General features: G+C 40.9%; 1 protein-coding gene across 1 annotated transcript in view; it reads left to right on the top strand.

Annotated features, from left to right (window-relative positions):
- Positions 1–532: 532 nt before the first annotated feature.
- Positions 533–18,195, top strand: part of GOLGA4 (golgin A4) — a 103,250-nt gene continuing 85,587 nt past the window's right edge. Inside the window, exons 1-4 of the mRNA XM_068983096.1 lie at positions 533–601; positions 1,141–1,381; positions 10,249–10,487; positions 16,266–16,355. Coding sequence (XP_068839197.1) covers positions 533–601; positions 1,141–1,381; positions 10,249–10,487; positions 16,266–16,355 — 639 coding nt within the window. The remainder of the gene's footprint in view (positions 602–1,140; positions 1,382–10,248; positions 10,488–16,265; positions 16,356–18,195) is intronic.

Raw genomic sequence — 18,195 nt, forward strand, 5'->3', positions numbered from 1 at the left:
AGAAGCGGCACCCTCCCCACCTGACTTCGAAGCACCGCAGCCCGGGTGTGTGTCAGCGTAGGGCTCAGACCACCCCACGCTTGGGCTCCGAGGGCAAGTCTACGGGCAGTGAGCGTGGGCAGCGCGGAGTCCCGCACTTTCCGGGAGCGACCCTGCAGCGCGCATGCGCCGGCCGGACTTCCAGCTTGTCCCCTCCGGCGCTCGGTAGCGCTCCCTCGCCGATCTCCACGTAGGCCGCGCAGGCGCCTTGTTCACACTGCTCACCTGCTGCCGTTGTCGCCGCCGCCGCCGCCGCCGGGGCTGGATGGGGGGCCGAGGCCAACCGGTGGCACCCAGAAGAGAGAGACGCGGCGGCGGCGACGCCGACACCCGCAGGACGAGTGTCTCGACCGGCCCGCGAGCCCAAGGAGGAGGCGGCGAGGCCCGGCCCCCGCGGTCTGTGGTGTAGAGAAGCCTCCGCCGCCGCCGCGGCCGGGTCTCTCTGAGCACTCGCCCCACAGGTCTCATCCACCTCAGGACCCCGCGTTGCGCGATGTTCAAGAAACTGAAGCAAAAGATCAGCGAGGAGCAGCAGCTCCAGCAGGCGCTGGCCTCTACTCAGGTACTATGGCCTCCGCACTCCCCTGGTTCCCGACAACCCTTGACACCCGCTCGTGGGCAAAGGGGAGCGGAGGTTCTGCCCTGACGCTTGACTTCTCACCAGAGGCTTCCCCCAGGTCTTTCCCTGGGAATGAGCTCAGGGCGGTCCAGGTCCTCCGTGAGTCCTGACCCGGGTTCCCCATCCCAGAACTCCGTTCTGGAGAGTAGGTTGGGGCTGGTAGGGTTTGTGACACCTGACCTCTTAATTTACCCCTGATGCCCAGCCTGGTCTGAGAATAAGTGAGAGGAGCTCTGATCTTGCATGGTTTTTGACCCATACAGAAGATTTTCCCCAGGCATTCGAGACCCCCAACTCAGGAGTGAGGGCGGAATGGGAAAACCAGGATCCCTTGTAATATCTGACCTTTGTCCCCTCCTCTCATCCCCGACCCGAGACTGATTAACGGAGGGGCCCCTGGCCCGTGACGGAGTCTTAATTCCAAACCCTGGTCCAGGCGTGAGGGCCAGGGGTTGAGCCATTCCTGGCCGGGCTGCTTGCAGAAGCGTTGGACCCGAGAGAGGTGGCGGCGTGGCCGGCGTCCAGTGCCCGAGGCTGTCACGAGTTCGTCACTTCGCATAACTGGGTTGATCCGGGACGGGCGGAGGGGCGGGCCACTGTGGGGCCCGCAGGGCTTGCGCGCGTCCGCAGCTCGGCTCTGCTTCTTCAGGAGTCTTGTTAATGTTTGTTTTTCACGAATGCTCTTGCTTCAGGAAATGACAATTTCCAGGAAAAAGGAGGCGCGTTAGTAGTGTTAATTTAACGAAGCAGAAACAGTCTCCTAAGCAGCTGTGAATGTGTGTTTTGGTGCCGGCAGCACGTGGTTCTTTCAGCAATGAGGAGGGCTTCTGCTAAATTGCTTCTTTCTGCAAAATTGCTTCTTTTGAGACTCCTATCTGAGTCTCAACAGATTTAGAGTGTCTACACGAAAAGCTGGGTTTTGACTACTTGGCAGGCATTTCTAAAACATTTTAAACAGAACATTTATCTTACACAACTTTTAAAAACTAATGACCAATAACTACTAAATCAAGCATCTATTGCATTGAATTTATTCTGAAACTTTAAATTGAAGTTTATTTAAAGCTTCTTAGAGTGAAACAGTGGTTGAGGTATATTAGAATATGGTACTGAAAACTTGTTCATTCTCCTAAGGGAATTGTAAATAGTGATTAAGATTTGGATACTAAATATATTACTTCCAATACTAAATAGATTACATTTACTGTGAGCTTTTAAAATTTTACAAAACACTGTTAATTTTAGAAAGAAAGAAAAAATAAAATGAGGTGAGAAATGTGGGGAAAGAGGCACAGCAGTGAATGTAAGGGACTCTACGTATCACGGATCCAGGATGCCACCTCTAAAAATTCTGAGAGAACTCAGGATGTATTAAGGAGTTAGCCACATGGAATTTCACTTCAGTGTTGTTTTTAATAGGTAAAATGTGGCCAAAAATATTCAGCAGTAGAGAATTGGTTAGATAAGTTTAGTCATATAGTTGGTTATTATGCAGCCTTAAAAAAACACCAACATTTATTAGGTTCTTACTGTGCTAGGTATTTTGCTTGGGTTATTTTGTTTCATTGTCACATAAATCTACAAGGTAGAATCTTCCATACCTGGAATGGGATTCAGAGAGATTAAGTAACTTTCCTGATGTCAGACAGCTAGAGTTAGAGCCCACAGAGAAGTAGGCTCTAACTTGTATTAAAAGACAGATTGGAAAACAGCATGTAAAGTGGGATCCCAGTTTTGTGGGGACAGTATGACATAGTGAAAATAGTTTAAGAAGGATATGCTCCAAGCTGCTGGCTTTTTATTTGTAAATGTTATCTTTTTTTCATGAAAAAGAATTACTATCAATCTTTAACAAAGGGAGGTTGTCTTTGTTGTTGTTCAGTCGCTAAGCCCTGTCCCATTTGTTTGCGTCCCCGTGGACTGCAGCTTGCCAGGCTCCTCTGTCCATGGGATTTTTCAGGCAGGAATACTGGAGTGGGTTGTCTTTTCCTTCTCCAGGGGATCTTCCCAACCCAGGTATTGAATCTGTGTCTCCTGTTTTGGCAGGCGGATTCTTTACCTTCTGAACCACTTGGGAAACCCGAGGTTGTCTTTAGAATCATGGTAAAAGGGCGTTACAGGTAATGCATCAGGGCTTCTAGTTCATATGGGTTGATGACTCTGGTAAGACAGTGCGTGTGGAGCAAGAAATAGCACTATGTGTACAGAAGATTTAAAATGATCCTTTTTGATGTAACTATATGTGTGTGTATATAATGGATATATATGTGTATATATATAGTGGTATATATGTGTGTATATATAGTAGATATATATATATTTATCCAGAATGCAAAAGTAAATTGTTAGTGATCAATTGCTGATAGAAACTTGATTCTGTTCCTTGTCTTGATCCTTAACTATTTAGAACCCTTCAAGTTGAGAAATTCTGGATTATTATTTTTAGAGTTAAGAATTTCTTTCAAGTGTGAATTAAGCAAAACAAATATTTTTGGATGGGGTAATCTTTTTGTAACAGATAAAACATGTCCTTGTTTTCTCATGCAAAGGATCCTGAATTTGTATAATATTATGTCTTGTTTTTTGAATATAAATTATTTTGTGTTGAGAGTGCTATACCCTCAGGAATTTAATGGGGTGTGAAAGACAGTTTGCTTTTACCTGCTCAGGAGGATTTATGTGTTTGTTCTTGGTCTAGTTTTCCTGATTACTTTGTAGCCTCCCTTGCTATCTGCCCAATGTCTATCTTCTCTCAGGTTTTAAATTGTTTTGGGCTTTAAATCAAGACAAGATCCTGAATTTCTAAAATTTTGTGTAAAATAAGGGCAAGTACCTAAGGGATTCTTTAATGCATTTTAGTGCATTAATACGAATTGAGACATTTGTTTTGAGATTTTGGAGGCCCTTGTGTACATATTTCCTGGTTCTTAGCTTGATTTCCGGAGGTGAGATTGCTTGACAGGTATGTTTCAAATAGAGTGAGTCATCAGGTGTTGATAATTCTGGGATAAATGAACCATTTACATCACAATACTTGCAAAACTTTTCAGTAAAATAATAATGATAGTGTTCGTGATATTAATACTTTGGGGTTCCTTCAGTTTTTGAAAGCATTCAATAAAAGCAAGACACCGTTTTGTAGTCTCCAGTCACTTCTCTTTGGAGCTGAGATTATTTGAACCCTTCTTTGGCAAATATTATTTTAAGTAAACATTTGGTCAACTCTGACTTTAAAAATAAAATTAAACAATTTCAAATCAAGTTTCACTTACTTTTTTAACAACAAATATCTATACTTAGATTTTTAAAATCCTTAGAATAAATTTGATAAAAATTAATAAAGAGTAATATAGGATACTTTCTAATTTCTTAGGATGTATAACTCCCCGACCCCATCCATGACAAGGTCACGCGGGTGAGGCGGATCAAGACTCAAGAGGTCCCCTAGATCTGCTCGAGCATCTACCCCCGAAACCAAAATCTGTCTGTTATCCTACACTCTTCTGACATTAACAGGGGCTATCCCCGACCACCTTTCTCTGGAAAATTAACTTAGAGCTCCAGTTAGTAGTCTCCTGCATATAAAAGGAGTGTCTTAGGTCAAACCTCTCTGCTGGCAGACTAGGTTGTGTGACAGGATTATCCACACTCCTGCTACTACACACATGATTGTTTACAACCTCTGAACCATAAACAGCACAGAGAGTTTGGAGTATTTTGAAAGTCCTGGTTAGCATAGGGCTTTACTAAAGATAAAAATCATGTTGGTGAAGGGTTTCATTGCTGAGTTAATCATTGCTGCCAGGCCTCCCTATCCTCATAGTGCCATGAATAAAAAAATATTTTTTTAACATTTGCAGCCCTTTTCAGATATTACTAAAACTTAATTATAAAAAGCACCGGCACAAATGGACTATTTTGTGATTCCACTTGTGTGAGGTACCTAGATTAGTCAAGATCATAGAGGCAAAAAGTAGAACGGTGGTTGTCTGTGGCTGAAGAGAGGAGGGGGAAATGAGGAATTACTGTTTAATGAGGATAGAGTTTCACTTTGGGAGGATGAAGACGTTCTGGAAACGGATAGTGGTGGTGGTTGTCCAACAATGTGAGTATAATTAATACCACTGAACTGTCCACCTACAGATGTTTAAAATGATAACTTTTATGTTGCGTATGCTTTACCACAATAAAAAGCAAAACGAAACAATGTGGGCTCACCCCAAACTTGGGGTCTCAAAATAATAGTTTGTGTAATAGGAATAAAAAAAATTTCACAAACAGGGAAAAGAGTCCCTTCTGAAGGAACATAGTCTTATCTTCTAGCATCCTGTGTGCAAATGGAAAGTCTAATTCAAACTTGTTCTTTTCTGTATTGGTGGTTAACTTGATCTTTGAATCTTTTCTCTTTTTCTTTGAGGCTAAAAAATTTCTAGTTTTCTTCTTTCCTTTTTTTTTAGTCTCCCCTTTTTCTTTTTTAAATCTTATTAATCTTTCTAAATAAATTCTCTGTATATCCTTTCCCCCTCTTTTGATATATTCCTTTTTTCTTGTTTATTCTATTGCTTTGAAAGATTTAAAATTTTTATTTCAGCTGCTTCTATTGAATTTATTCTAGTCATCACATTTAATTTCCACAAATGAACACTAGTCAACATTGGGTAGTTATTTTTACCTAGGTGTTTTCTTGGTTCATTGCATGTATAATCTAAATTAATACATGAAATAATAAAAGGTATGGATTTGTATTATCCTCATTTTACAGATAAGAAATGGAGGCCAAGGGAGGTTAAGTAACTTGTCTGTGTAGACAGATAGTACCACACAACTCAGTGATAAAGCTGAGATAGGAACTTAGGCAGTCTTGCTCTAAAGTCCATTCTGCTAACCACGGTACTTTTATTTATTTATTTATTTTTAGCAGCAGCTTGTGGTTTAATGGAAACTAGAGCATCCCCAAACTCTCTCAGGATGTTATGTGTTATCTATACAAGCATATTTAAAGTCTGTTCCTTGATTTATCAGATTGTTCTAGGTTGTTATAGTTGTATGTATTCATACTGGTCATATTGTTTTTCTTTTTTTGAGAAAAATGTCTTGCTGTTAGTTGGTTTATATTTATGAAGACCAGGTGGGTGATTTATTACCCAAACATTCTTAATGAATGGGGATACTGGTAATTATCTTGAAACGTAAACTGATGTGGACTGGGCAGGACTGGGATTGCTCTGGTGAAACTGGGTGTGTTGTTACCCTACTGCTTTCTGGTGCCAGCCTCTGCAGTTGGAGCGCTAACTCCTCCAAGGTGTTACTCATTGTATTTGGCTGTTTCTTTTGTCTGGGGAAGTGTTTGGGTTGAAGGAGGCTGACTCAGGTGTACCTGTTTGACAGACCTGAGACACATTCCTGAGAGTAGTAACCTCCCATTCTAGTGATTTTTACCCCTGCTGTTTGCCTCTCCCAGAGCTGCCTTCTGCGTATGTTTGGAGTTACGGCTCCATTGCCCTGACTTCCCCACCAATTAGAATCCTTTTGCCTTTATTCTTCAAAAATTTGTTTTCTTTTTACTTATGATTTTCCCTCTCTTGTTCTAGAGTTTTAGTTTATCTGTTTTTCTACTTTTTTTTTAAACCTTTATTTCAGTGGGTTTTTGGGAGGAAGAGAAGTAAACAGTGTTCAGTCTGCATTCTTGTACTGGAAGCCTAATTACCACTTTTTGCATAAACATGCATTTATCTTAAATATTTGTCTTTTAAATTATGAATTCTTAACAAATGCATATTTCTTAGATGAGTAAAGATGTCTGATTTTTCTATTTTATTCATTTTATAGAGTTATTTGACTTAAGTTAGCATGGACGATGTTAACAGTAGCTAGTGTCTAAAATGTTGGGAATAACATCAGTTCACTTATGATTTGTTACCAACTGTTGGATGAGATTTAGGATGAGAAATAGATCATCTTTTAGTCTGTGTATTATGCTTTTAAATTATATGGGGTACCTTTTACTGGATATACTAGATACTCATGATTTTTAAATAAACATTTAAAATGAAATTTTACTTCTATTTTTATCAAAGTAATACATTCTGTGGCTTCCCTGGTGGCTCAGAGGATAAAGTGTCTGCCTGCAATGCAGGAAACCCGGGTTCGATCCCTGGGTTGGGAAGATCCTCTGGAGAAGAAAATGGCAACCCACTCCAGTATTCTTGCCTGGAGAATCCCATGGACAGAGGAACCTGGTGGGCTACAGCCCACGGGGTTGCAAAGAGTCGGACACGACTGAGCGACTTCACACACTCACACACACAATACATTCTGTAGTTTTAAAAGATAAAGTACTGCTAAAAAACTATTATGCTAAAACAAAACAAAACACACTGTCTACTCCAGCCTCCCAGCTCTATCCTCCGTGTTCTTTCTGGAGACTTTAGGATCTTCTCTTGTTTTCTGAAATTTTATGGTGAACATGCCTTTGTGTAGATTTATTTTTGCATTGTGCTTCACTAAGTATGGTGACTCCTGTGCTTAAATTCTTGGAAACTTTTAGATATTATTTCTTTGATAATTCCCTCTTTTGTTTTTTCTCTTCTATTCTGGAAGACCAGTTAGTTTTTGTACCTTCAGGATAGAGTCTCTTATTTACTATTTTTCACCCTTCATGGTCTATTTTAATTAATTAATTTGTTTTTTGTTCTATTTGCAGTGGAAGTGTGGGGTCTTACCACTGGACCACAGAGAAGTTCCTTTTTTTGTCCTATTTTTGAGAGTTTGCTTCAATTTACTGTTCCATGAGTTTTTTGTTTTCTTTATTGTTTGAAGTATGGTTAATCTACAATGTTAGTTTTCAATTGAATTTTTAGTTTTTCCTACTCTGTTTTTAAAATTTCCAAAGGCTATTTCTTACTGTCTTTTGCTTTTTCATAGCATTGCTCTTGCCATACTGATATATCTTTAACATTAAAAAAAATTTATTTATTTTGGCTGCACCAGGTCTTACTTGTGGCATGTGGGATCTTTAATTGCAGCTTGTGGGATCCAGCTCTCTGACCAGGGGTCAAACTTGGGTCCCTTTGATTGGGAGTGTGGAGTCCTAGGCCACTGGACCACCAGAGCAGTCAGTCCTCTGATATGTCTTATAGCTCTGATTTTTTTCTTTTGTTATGAAGTTTTCTTTTAATTTTTTTTGGTGGATTTTGTTGTTGTTGGCTCTTACATTGGAAATTTTCTTTACTGACTGCTCTGGGGTATCCATATTAAAAGGCAAGACAGTAAAAATCTGATGCTATCTAGAAGTATCATGTGATCAACACTGGGACTCCCTGCTGGGTGATAGGCTGCAATTGGCTTTGTTATCGGGAGAACTATCTACCTGTTGATAACCTGAGCTCTTTAAGATGTCATTTGATTTCTCCAGTGAAGCCCTTTGTTTTTTGGGCAGAGGGTGCCAGGTTATAAGCCGAGCTGCTTCGGAAGCATTGTGCTGGAGGTTCCACTGTTCGCTGTGCAGAATATCACCTAATTAGTCCCTCTAGGTTTAGTCACACACTTTGCCCTTCACTCCTGTCTTACTGTGCTTGGTTTCATCCAGGTTGGAGCTGAAATGGCTCCAGAAAAATAAACCTTTCTTTGGTTTTTCAGAGGCTGTGTAAGGTAGGACCAGGGACATGGGGATCTTTCAACCAATTTTTCTGATTTTGGTCCTGCCTGTTAACATCTTCATTATAACTTGCATTGTAACTTGGAAGTCTTAAATCTTTTTAGGGCTCTGGAGATGAAAATAGGCTTGCTTCTTATCAGTGTTCCCTTCTCCATGGGATTGTAGTATTCTCAGCTGTACTTTCACTTTAGCATTCTTTCGTTCACACTCATTCTTCTGAAAATTGGTTGAAATTTAACTCTTTGGGTGATGTTTTAGTTGCTAAGTCATGTCCAACTCTTGTAACTCCATGGACTGTAGCCCTCCAGGCTCTTCTCTTCTGTCCATGGGATTTCCCATGGCAAGCATACTGGAGTGGGTTGCCATTTCCTTCTCTAGGGAATCTTCCTGACCCAGGGATTGAATCCAGGTCTCCTGCATTGCAGGTGGATTCTTTACCACTGAGCCACCAGGGAAGCCCCAACTCTTTTCAAAGGAGAGAAAAATAAGAAACTTTGGTTCACCTACCATATTTTTAACTAGAAGTCTCCTTAAATTACTTTTGAATGAGTGGAGTTAAACTATATTACAGGGCTATTTTTGAGAGGTGAACATTTATAACATAAGCAGCAATATTTCATTTCCGGCACTACTGTTTAGACGTCAGGATATAGAAGGTACTTTACTAAAGACATGATGGAAAGTTCTAATAATTTTGTAACTAGTAGATAAAGGCTTATGTGACATATTAACTCCAGGTTACTTTGGCCATTCCTTTATAGCTGGGGTGTCAGGTAGATTGGCAGAGACTTTCAGGAGTACGTGGTGAGGAGGAGTCTGTGGCTGTGTCCTTGCTGTGATTTGGTTACTCATGGGTGTGGCAGGGAGAAAAGAAGCCAGATGTTAGGCTTGTGTGAGAATGCCATTCGTCTACTTGGGCTATAATTTGAGAAGTAAGTAGTGTCAAAAGGCTTCTGGGCAGCCAAAATTTTAATGTCACTAACTTCATATTGCATAGTTAATGTAAGTTATTAATAAGGACAGTTTTTTAAAAATCCCTCATTTAGAATTTCCTTATGTTTATTTTGTCTGCAATTCTATTAGATGTAGTTATCTAGTTTCTAAACTAGTAACAAGCTAAAACAGATGGAGGTATGGAGGACAGTTATCCCCAATTTCCTGACAAGAAGGTGGAAAGCTGAGAATGCTTGTGTGGCTGGATCAGGGTGCACACTTCAAGATCCGGGCTAGTGCGCAGTTCTTCTGAGTCCCTCATCCGCTTCCCCAGTACTCTCTGGATCACTGTTTCTCAAATTTTTTTCACTGGGACCAGCAGTTAAACAACAATAACATTCTTTTAGCACAGACACTTCTAAAAACAAAAGTTTTATAGAATCTTCATCTTTATGACATAAGATGCCATATTTTGACCCCAAATATTCCTTCATTAAAAAAAAAGTTGATCCCCATCCTCTAATTGATTCCACAACCCAGCCAAACTTCTTTCACCATACCATGCTGTCTGTATAAGAACAATGTTGATAAACGTAGCCGCTAACTCTTAAATCTCTATTACATCAAATGTATCTAATATATTTTAACTATACCAAAAAATTAGACATTGAAAATCATTAATCTTAGGCTGAACGGCACACTCTAAAGATAACAACACAAATTTTAGATATTCGTATTACTGAGAAATTCTATGTTGGTCAAAACTATGTTAATCAAAGTTTATTCCATTGGGGCTCTATTATCTGAGAGTTTTCCTATGAAGAGCTACTGTATTTAAGACAGCTGAATTGTCAGATGGATACAGATATCTAAAGTTATGAATTCAAGATGGTTAAATCTTAAAGCTTACTGTTCCTAAAGGTGACTGCATTAGTTTCCTGACGTTGAGAAACACAGGACCACAACCTTACTGCCGAATCGCCCAGTTCCTGATTCACAGTCTGTGTGTCAGAAGTCTGGCATGGCGTGGCTGGCTTCTCTGCTCGGGGCCTCACGAGCAGCGATCAGGCTGCTGTCCACATTGTGTTCTCGCTGGCGATGCGGGTCCTGGTCCAGCTCACGTGGCTGTGGCCGTGGGACACAGGCCCTTGTTCCTTACTGTCTTTGGCTCCTAGTGCCACCCACAATTCCTCACCGCTCGACCCTCACAGGCCTTTGCTTTCCTTCAGGGCTGCAGGAGTACCCACCGCCGCACTCTGGACTCATTTGAAGGGCTTGTGTGATTAGGTTGGTCCCATTCAGATAGTCTCCTTTCTCTGAGTTAGCTTAGAGTCAGCTGAGTAGTAATCTTAAATATACCTGCAAAATCCTTTTTGCTCTGAAAGGTAAGATCATCAGGGCAGTGATACTGCATATTTGCAAGGTGAGGGTGATTTTGGGTCATCTTTGAATTCTGAGTACCACGGTGACTAAAATTTTTTTTTCTTATAATGAAGTTGAGGGCTATGGTCAATTAATACTCAATTGGCAATAAAAATATTGTGAGCCTGGATATAACCATCAGGTTTCTTGACAAATAGCTTAGACATCTGTCTTCAGATTTCTCATGGCTGTGAGGATTAATTAGAGCAAATTTAGTTTGAAGGAATGTAAATCCCTATATATTTTAAAGTGAGGGTAGCTGTTAAAGATGCAAGACTTTGCGATAAATACTCAAGTACAGTTAGGTTTTTTTGCGTATTTTCATACTTTGCAGTCACGTCCATTCCCTCATGACTTTTGCAACTCCAGACGCAGACCTACAAACCATCAGGCCAAGCTTGGCCATGTGGTACTACTTTTCTGAGGGCAGTGTGTCTTAGAATCTATACTTTAACTTCATAAACCCCAACATTTGATTTTGCTGATTTTTCCAGAGCTGATGAAGCTCCATTTAAAGATTAGGCTCATATGAGAAATCATTGTGCCAATTAAGAAGTTTCACAGTAGAGGTGCACTTTTCAAGTGATTTGGAGGTCTTTGTCTGGAGTAGCCCTTTCTTGGCATCTGGGTATTTGGAAAGCTGAATTATTAACCCCCTAATTTTTTGGAGATGTTGGAATCATAGCAGAGAGGGTTGGCTATGAGTTACTTCCTGTGGCCTAGTAATACTTTCCTAACTTTTGCCCTCTCAGTAGCCCTTTTATTAAAGGAGATACTACATATAACCATATAAAAGGAGATACAAATGGAGCTTCTCCCAGTCATATTGGTAGTGTTTGAAACATCTGGTCTTTGAAGCTGGTATGAGTTGAAATTCATGGCTATGAGTGGGAATGGTTATTACATTTCCCTCAGCCTCAGTGAGAATTATTTCTGAACTGTTCTGAATATTTGTGATTTAGTTTCAGTCCTGGATAAACACTGTCCAGTGACTGCTTTCCTTTCCCATTTTCTAAACACACTGTTGGCTTCTAGTCATTTTTTTGGGGCTTCCCAGGTGGTGCTGGTGGTAAAGAATCTATCTGCCAGTGCTGGAAACACAAGAAATAAGAGTTGGATCCCTGGTTCAGGAAGATCCCTTGGAGAAGGAGATGGCAGCCTGTTCCAGTATTCTTGCCTGGAAAATTCCATGGACAGAGGAGCCGAGCAGGGCTACAGTCCATGGGCCACAGAGTTGGACGCGACTGAGTGACTAAGCACACACAAGCACACGTAAGTTTCCTCAGTTCAGTTCAGTTGCTCAGTCGTGTCCGACTCTTCATGACCCCATGGACTGCAGCACCCCAGGCCTCCCTGTCCATCACCAACTCCCAGAGCTTATTCAAACTCATGTCCATCAGGTCAGTGATGCCATCCAGCCATCTCATCCTCTGTTGTCCCCTTCTCCTCCTGCCTTCACTCTTTCCCAGTGTCAGGGTCTTTTCCGGTGAGTCAGTTCTTCGCATAAGGTGTCCAAAGTATTGGAGTTTCAGCTTCAGCATCAGTCCTTCCAATGAATATTCAGGACTGGTTTCCTTTAGGATTGACTGGTTGGATCTCCTTGCAGTCCAAGGGACTCTCAAGAGTCTTCTCCAACACCACAGTTCAAAAGTATCAATTCTTTGGCGCTCAGCTTTCTTTATAGTCTAATTCTCACATCTGTATATGACCATTGGAAAAACCATAGCTTTGACTAGACGGACCTTTGTTGGCAAAGTAATGTCTCTGCTTTTCAATGTGCTGTCTAGGTTGGTCATAACTTTCCTTCCAAAGAGCAAGCCTCTTTTAATTTCATGGCTGCAGTCACCATCCACAGTGATTTTGGAGCCCCCAAAATAAAGTCTGTCACTATTCCCACTGTTTTCTCATCTGTTTGCCATGAAGTGATGGGACCAGATGCCATGATCTTAGTTTTCTGAATGTTGAGCTTTAAGCCAGCTTTTTCACTCTCCTCTTTCACTTTCATCAAGAGGCTTTTTAGTTCTTCTTTCTGCCATAAGGGTGGTGTCATCTGCATATCTGAGGTTATTGATATTTCTCCTGGCAATCTTGATTCCAGCTTGTGCTTCATCCAGTCCAGCGTTTCTCATGATGTACTCTGCATATAAGTTAAATAAGCAGGGTGACAATATCCAGCCTTGACACACTCCTTTCCCAATTTGGAACCGGTCTGTTGTTCTATGTACAGTTCTAAACTGTTGCTTCTTGGCCTGCATACAGATTTCTCAAAAAGCAGGTCAGGTGGTCTGGTATTCCCAACTCTAAGAATTTTCCAGAGTTTGTTGTGGTCCATACAGTAAGGCTTTGGCATAATCAATAAAGCAGAAGTAGGTATTTTTCTGGAGCTCTCTTGCTTTTTTGAAGATCTGACAGGTGTTGGCAATTTGATCTCTGGTTCCTCTCCCTTTTCTAAGCCCTCTCCCAATTTCTGAATCCCTTGGACATCTGGAAGTTCATGGTTCATGTACTGTTGAAGCCTGGCTTGGGGAATTTTGAGCATTACTTTGCCAGCATGTGCTGCTGCTGCTGCTGAGTCTCTTCAATCGTGTCTGACTCTGTGCAGCCCCATAGACAGCCCACAAGGCTCCCCCGTCCTTGGGATTCTCCAGGCAAGAACACTGGAGTGGGTTTCCATTTCCTTCTCCAATGCATGAAAGTGAAAAGTGAAAGTGAAGTTGCCCAGTCGTGTCTGACTCTTTAGCGACCCCATGGACTGCAGCCCACCAGGCTCCTCCACCCATGGGATTCTCCAGGCAAGAGTACTGGAGTGGGGTGCCATTGCCTTCTCCTGCCAGCGTGTGAGATGAGTGCAACTGTGCGGTAGTTTGAGCATTCTTTGGCATTGCCTTTCTTTGGGATTGGAATGGAAACTGACCTTTTCCAGTCCTGTGGCCACTGCTGAGGTTTCCAAATTTGCTGGCATATTAAGTGCAGCACTTTCACAGCATCATCTTTTAGAATTTGAAATAGCTCAACTAGAATTCCATCACCTCCACTAGCTTTGTTCATAGTGACGCTTCCTAAGGCCCGCTTGACTTCACACTCCAGGATGTCTGGCTCTAGGTTGGTGATCACACAATCGTTATCATCTGAGTGGTGAAGATCTTTTTTATATAGTTCTGTGTATTCTTGCCACCTCTTCTTAATATGTTCTGCTTCTGTTAGGTCCATACCATTTCTGTCCTTTATTGTGCCCATCTTTGCATGAAATGTTCTGTTTGTATCTCTGATTTTCTTGAAGAGATCTCTAGACTTTCCCATTCTATTGTTTTCCTCTATTTCTTTGCATTGATCACTGAGGAAGGCTTTCTTATCTCTTCTTGCTATTCTTTGGAACTCTGCATTCAAATGGGTATATCTTTCCTTTTCTCCTTTGCCTTCTAAAACATTGATAAGGCTTCAACTTTATTTCACATTCAACTATTTTGTTGCTTACGATTTTGAGGCCTTACTCTTCCTGTTTTTTGTCTGGGTTGAGTCCCTTAAGGTAACTTCTGCACATTCCTTCTATCATGTGTTTATTTTTCTGTTTCATCTTTTAGAAGGTATGTGTGTGTTTGAATTCTGAGTTGTAAGCAACAGAACTCAGCCCAGCTAGTTAAGCAGAAAAGGGATCTGTTAATAAATAAATAATTCTGTTGGTGACTTACAGAGTTTTAAGGAGGGCCTGAAAGTCTGGGCTGATGGCTCTGCTCAGCCCAGCTGGGGGACAGCACTAAGAATGTTGCAGCCGCCTCAGTCTGGCGCCCTGCATCTCACATGCACAGCTCTTGCATATGACTGCAGGAAGCCCTGTTCTCCACGCTCACCAGCTGACGAGCTTTATTAATTTTGCATGTCTGTTTTCTCATATCGCCCATATATGACTCAGAGTCTCACGTGGGTATGTTCATCGGGCGAGCTCAGGTCACCTGCCCTAGATGAAGAGAAGACTAGGTTGGTGAGTTTTTGGAGTTCAGACTTAAGTACTTATAAGAGCTTTTTAGAAAAAGAGTTTATTTAACTTTTGTCACATTTTGTTGATGTTTTCCCCTCCTCCCAATTAAACTATTCCTTTCGATTTCTGCTTCTGACATAAAAATCTGTTTTATTCACCTCTTGTTCCCCATCCAGAGGACTGTGGGATTTGCAGTTCCCTGCAGTGGAAGTGAGGAATTTTAACCTCTGGACTGCCATGGAAGTCCCAAATATCATTTAAGTCTTTAATATAGCTTAAGTATAAACTAAAGGTCTGACTGATTTTGTTCCCCCATATGGATGGCCATTTGTCCCAAGACCATTTACTGAACGTCTGTGTTGATTAGAAATGTTAGACTTAATTGTACACTGAATATGCACATATGTGTGTATGTGTGTGTACACTGTTTCTTGTGACCTCTCTGTTCCAGCATAGACACAGCAGCACACGCTGACTTGACAGATGGATGTTCCATTTGTTCATTCATTTATTTTAAGAAATATTTACTAAGTGCTTTTTATTTATGTAGTGCTGTACAGACTACAAAAGGGTAAGACATCAAGACATTATTTTTTGTGTAGATAAGTTAAGGCTTATCTTGTTATGGGTGAGAGGGCATCTTGAAGTGTTGGCTTTATATTTTTAGGACTGGTTTTAGCTCACCTTAGAGTGGACCTCAGGGTCTAGTTTCAGTTTGGGGCTTCTTGTTTAAATTTATCCTACAGGTTCTTGTACTAAGGACTGTAGGAATCTTGCAGTCCTTCACAGAACTAATGGACTGGCATCTCAGTACTGGGGTGTGGTGTGCCCAGTGTTTTCAGAGTAAGACCTTTGACTAGAGACGTGTTTGCCTCCACTGCTGCTGCTGCTGCTGAGTCACTTCAGTTGTGTCCGACTCTGTGCGACCCCACAGACGGCAGCCCACCAGGCTCCCCCGTCCTTGGGATTCTCCAGGCAAGAACACTGGAGTGGGTTGCCATTGCCTGCTCCAATGCATGAAAGTGAAAAGTGAAAGGGAAGTCGCTCAGTCGTGTCTGACTCTTCCTGACCCCATGGACTGTAGCCTACCAGGCTCCTCTGTCCATGGGATTTTCCAGGCAAGAGTTCTGGAGTAGGTTGCCATTGCCTTCTCCAATTTACCTCCACAGGTCATTATAATTGAATGTTAGAGCTGGAAGACACTTTCACAATTGAATTGACAAACTTATTTTTAATGAACTTAGAATAATTTTGATTTATAGGAAAGCTGCAAGGATTGTATAGAAAGTTTTCATATACTTCTCACCTGGTTTCAGTCTCCTCTAATAAAATAATTTTATCATCACAACCTTATTTTGAGGTTTATTTTAGCACTCAGAAAATTAATTTAGTGAAGGTCATAGTTCAAGTTGGTGGCAGAATCAGACCAAGGACCCAGTGGGTAGCCTGGGTCTGCTAGTTAATGACATTTCACTTACCTTTTTTTGTTTTTCATGTGTTTGCTCTTTTCCTTCCTTTTACTGGGTTCTTTGGGCATGGACTGTGAGAAAGGACTATATAGTATGTAGTGTGCTCACGAGTGTAGTCTTTCTAATTTGTGCAATAATCTTTTAATCTAGGCTTCCTCCAGTTCTTCAACACCAACGAGAACCAGGAGCAGGACGTCTTCATTTACAGAGTCACTTGATGAGGGTACACCCAACAGAGAGGTAAGTTTAGAATTTCATCCTTAATAAACTTACAAGAAGCTTATTGTGCTTCTGTTTATAAGAAAATGGGAATTTTTTTGACATGTCAATTATTTAATTCCTAGATCTTTTTTTAGTAACTTTTTTTGCTAATAGTAATTTTGCTTTTATAAAGTGTGTTTTCTTTATATATCTTAATTTGAGAGGATCATATACTTTGCCTTTAACATTTGAAATTTTCAGAATGATGTGATAACAATTTGTTCAGCATTATGTGGGGAGAAGTCCTGTATTTTCAGGTTATGATTGGAAACACTGAAGTAACTACTGATTCCAAGTGACATGCAGCTGGCACCATAGCTTAGATTAGATTTTTTTCCAACATTTTTTCTTTCTGTGAAGGATTGTAAGAGTCCCAGAAGTACAGAAAAAAGGGTAAAACAAAGTGCACACATCAGTGAATTTTTATGAAGTGAATCCCCGTGTGGCCACCATCAGGTCAAGAAGAGGAAAACTGCCAGCCACTGTAGTGCTTCCTCCCTCCCCTACAGAAGAGTACCATCGTCCTGCCCTTTTGATACATGCCGCTGCTGCTGCTGCTTTTTCTAAATAGTACCTCTTAAGTATGCTTTCTGTCGTAAACATTATAGTTAAACCTGTGGGTTGCCTAATTTTTGGCTATTTTAAATTATGCTGCTGTGAAGATTATTGTACATTTCTTTTGCTACGTACTTATAGGAGGAAAACCTCTGGGTTAAAGTGTATATGTAGTCTTAACACTTTAGAAGCTAATGCCTAGTATCTTTTTCAGGATAGTTGTAGAACTTTACCTTCCTACCAGGAGTTTATGAAAGTTGTCTTTAATTTCAGCTATTCTGGTGGGTATGTAATGTTCTCCTGTTGCAGTTTTACTTTGCATTTCTCTGATGACTGATAAGATTGAGCATTTTTATCTGTATATTTCATCTAATGGGATTGAGCATCTTTCATCTGCCTATTGATAACTTCTTTTGTGACATGCTTATTTCAGGCTCTTGCTCATTTTTCTGTTGGTTTATCTTTGTTTTATTGATTTGTAGGAGTTCTTTTTTGTACCGTATGGATAGGAGTTTTTTTAATTGGATATATGCGTTGTAGATATCTACTTCCTTTCTGACCCTTGCCTTTTATTCTCTTAATGGTATCCTTTGAACAGAAGTTCTTAGTTGTAATGTAGTCCAATTTATCAATATTTTATTTTATGGCTAGTGTTTTTCATTTCTTATTACATGTATTCTTTTTTATCCTTGAGAGTATTTTCCTATTTTACCTTTCACATTTGAATCTATACTCCCTTGGAAATGAGTTTTTTCAATATGGTATGAGGTAGGGATCAAGTTTCACTACCACCGTTCTCCCCCTGTAGCTACCCAGTTGTTTCATTCTGTCCACACCGCTCTACTGTGCTACCAGAAGTTGTGTCCATATTTGAGTGGATTTGTTTCTGGACTCTATTTTCTGTTCTCCTGTTTGCTTTGTCTTTGACTTGTTCCCATACTGTCTTCATACTGTCTTTATATGAAATCTTGCCTGCAGTGTAGAGCAGGTCTTCCTTGTCTTGGTTTTAAAACCAAAATTTTGTAGATTGCTGGCTTAAACAACAAACATTTATTTCTCAGAGTTCTGGAGGCTGGGCAGCCCAAGATCAAGGTGCCAACAGATTCAGTATCTGGTGAGGACCACCGTCTTCTCATTATGTCCTAGCATAACTTTTCTTTCTTGCGTGCACCTAGGGGGAAATGGAGGAGTAGGGAGGCCCCTCTCCTTGTCTTTCACTTTTTATAAGGGCAGTAATCTCATCATAGAGGTCCCACTCTTTTTA

This window comes from Capricornis sumatraensis, chromosome 10 (genome assembly GCF_032405125.1).
Source record: "Capricornis sumatraensis isolate serow.1 chromosome 10, serow.2, whole genome shotgun sequence".
Classification (NCBI taxonomy): Eukaryota; Metazoa; Chordata; class Mammalia; order Artiodactyla; family Bovidae; genus Capricornis; species Capricornis sumatraensis.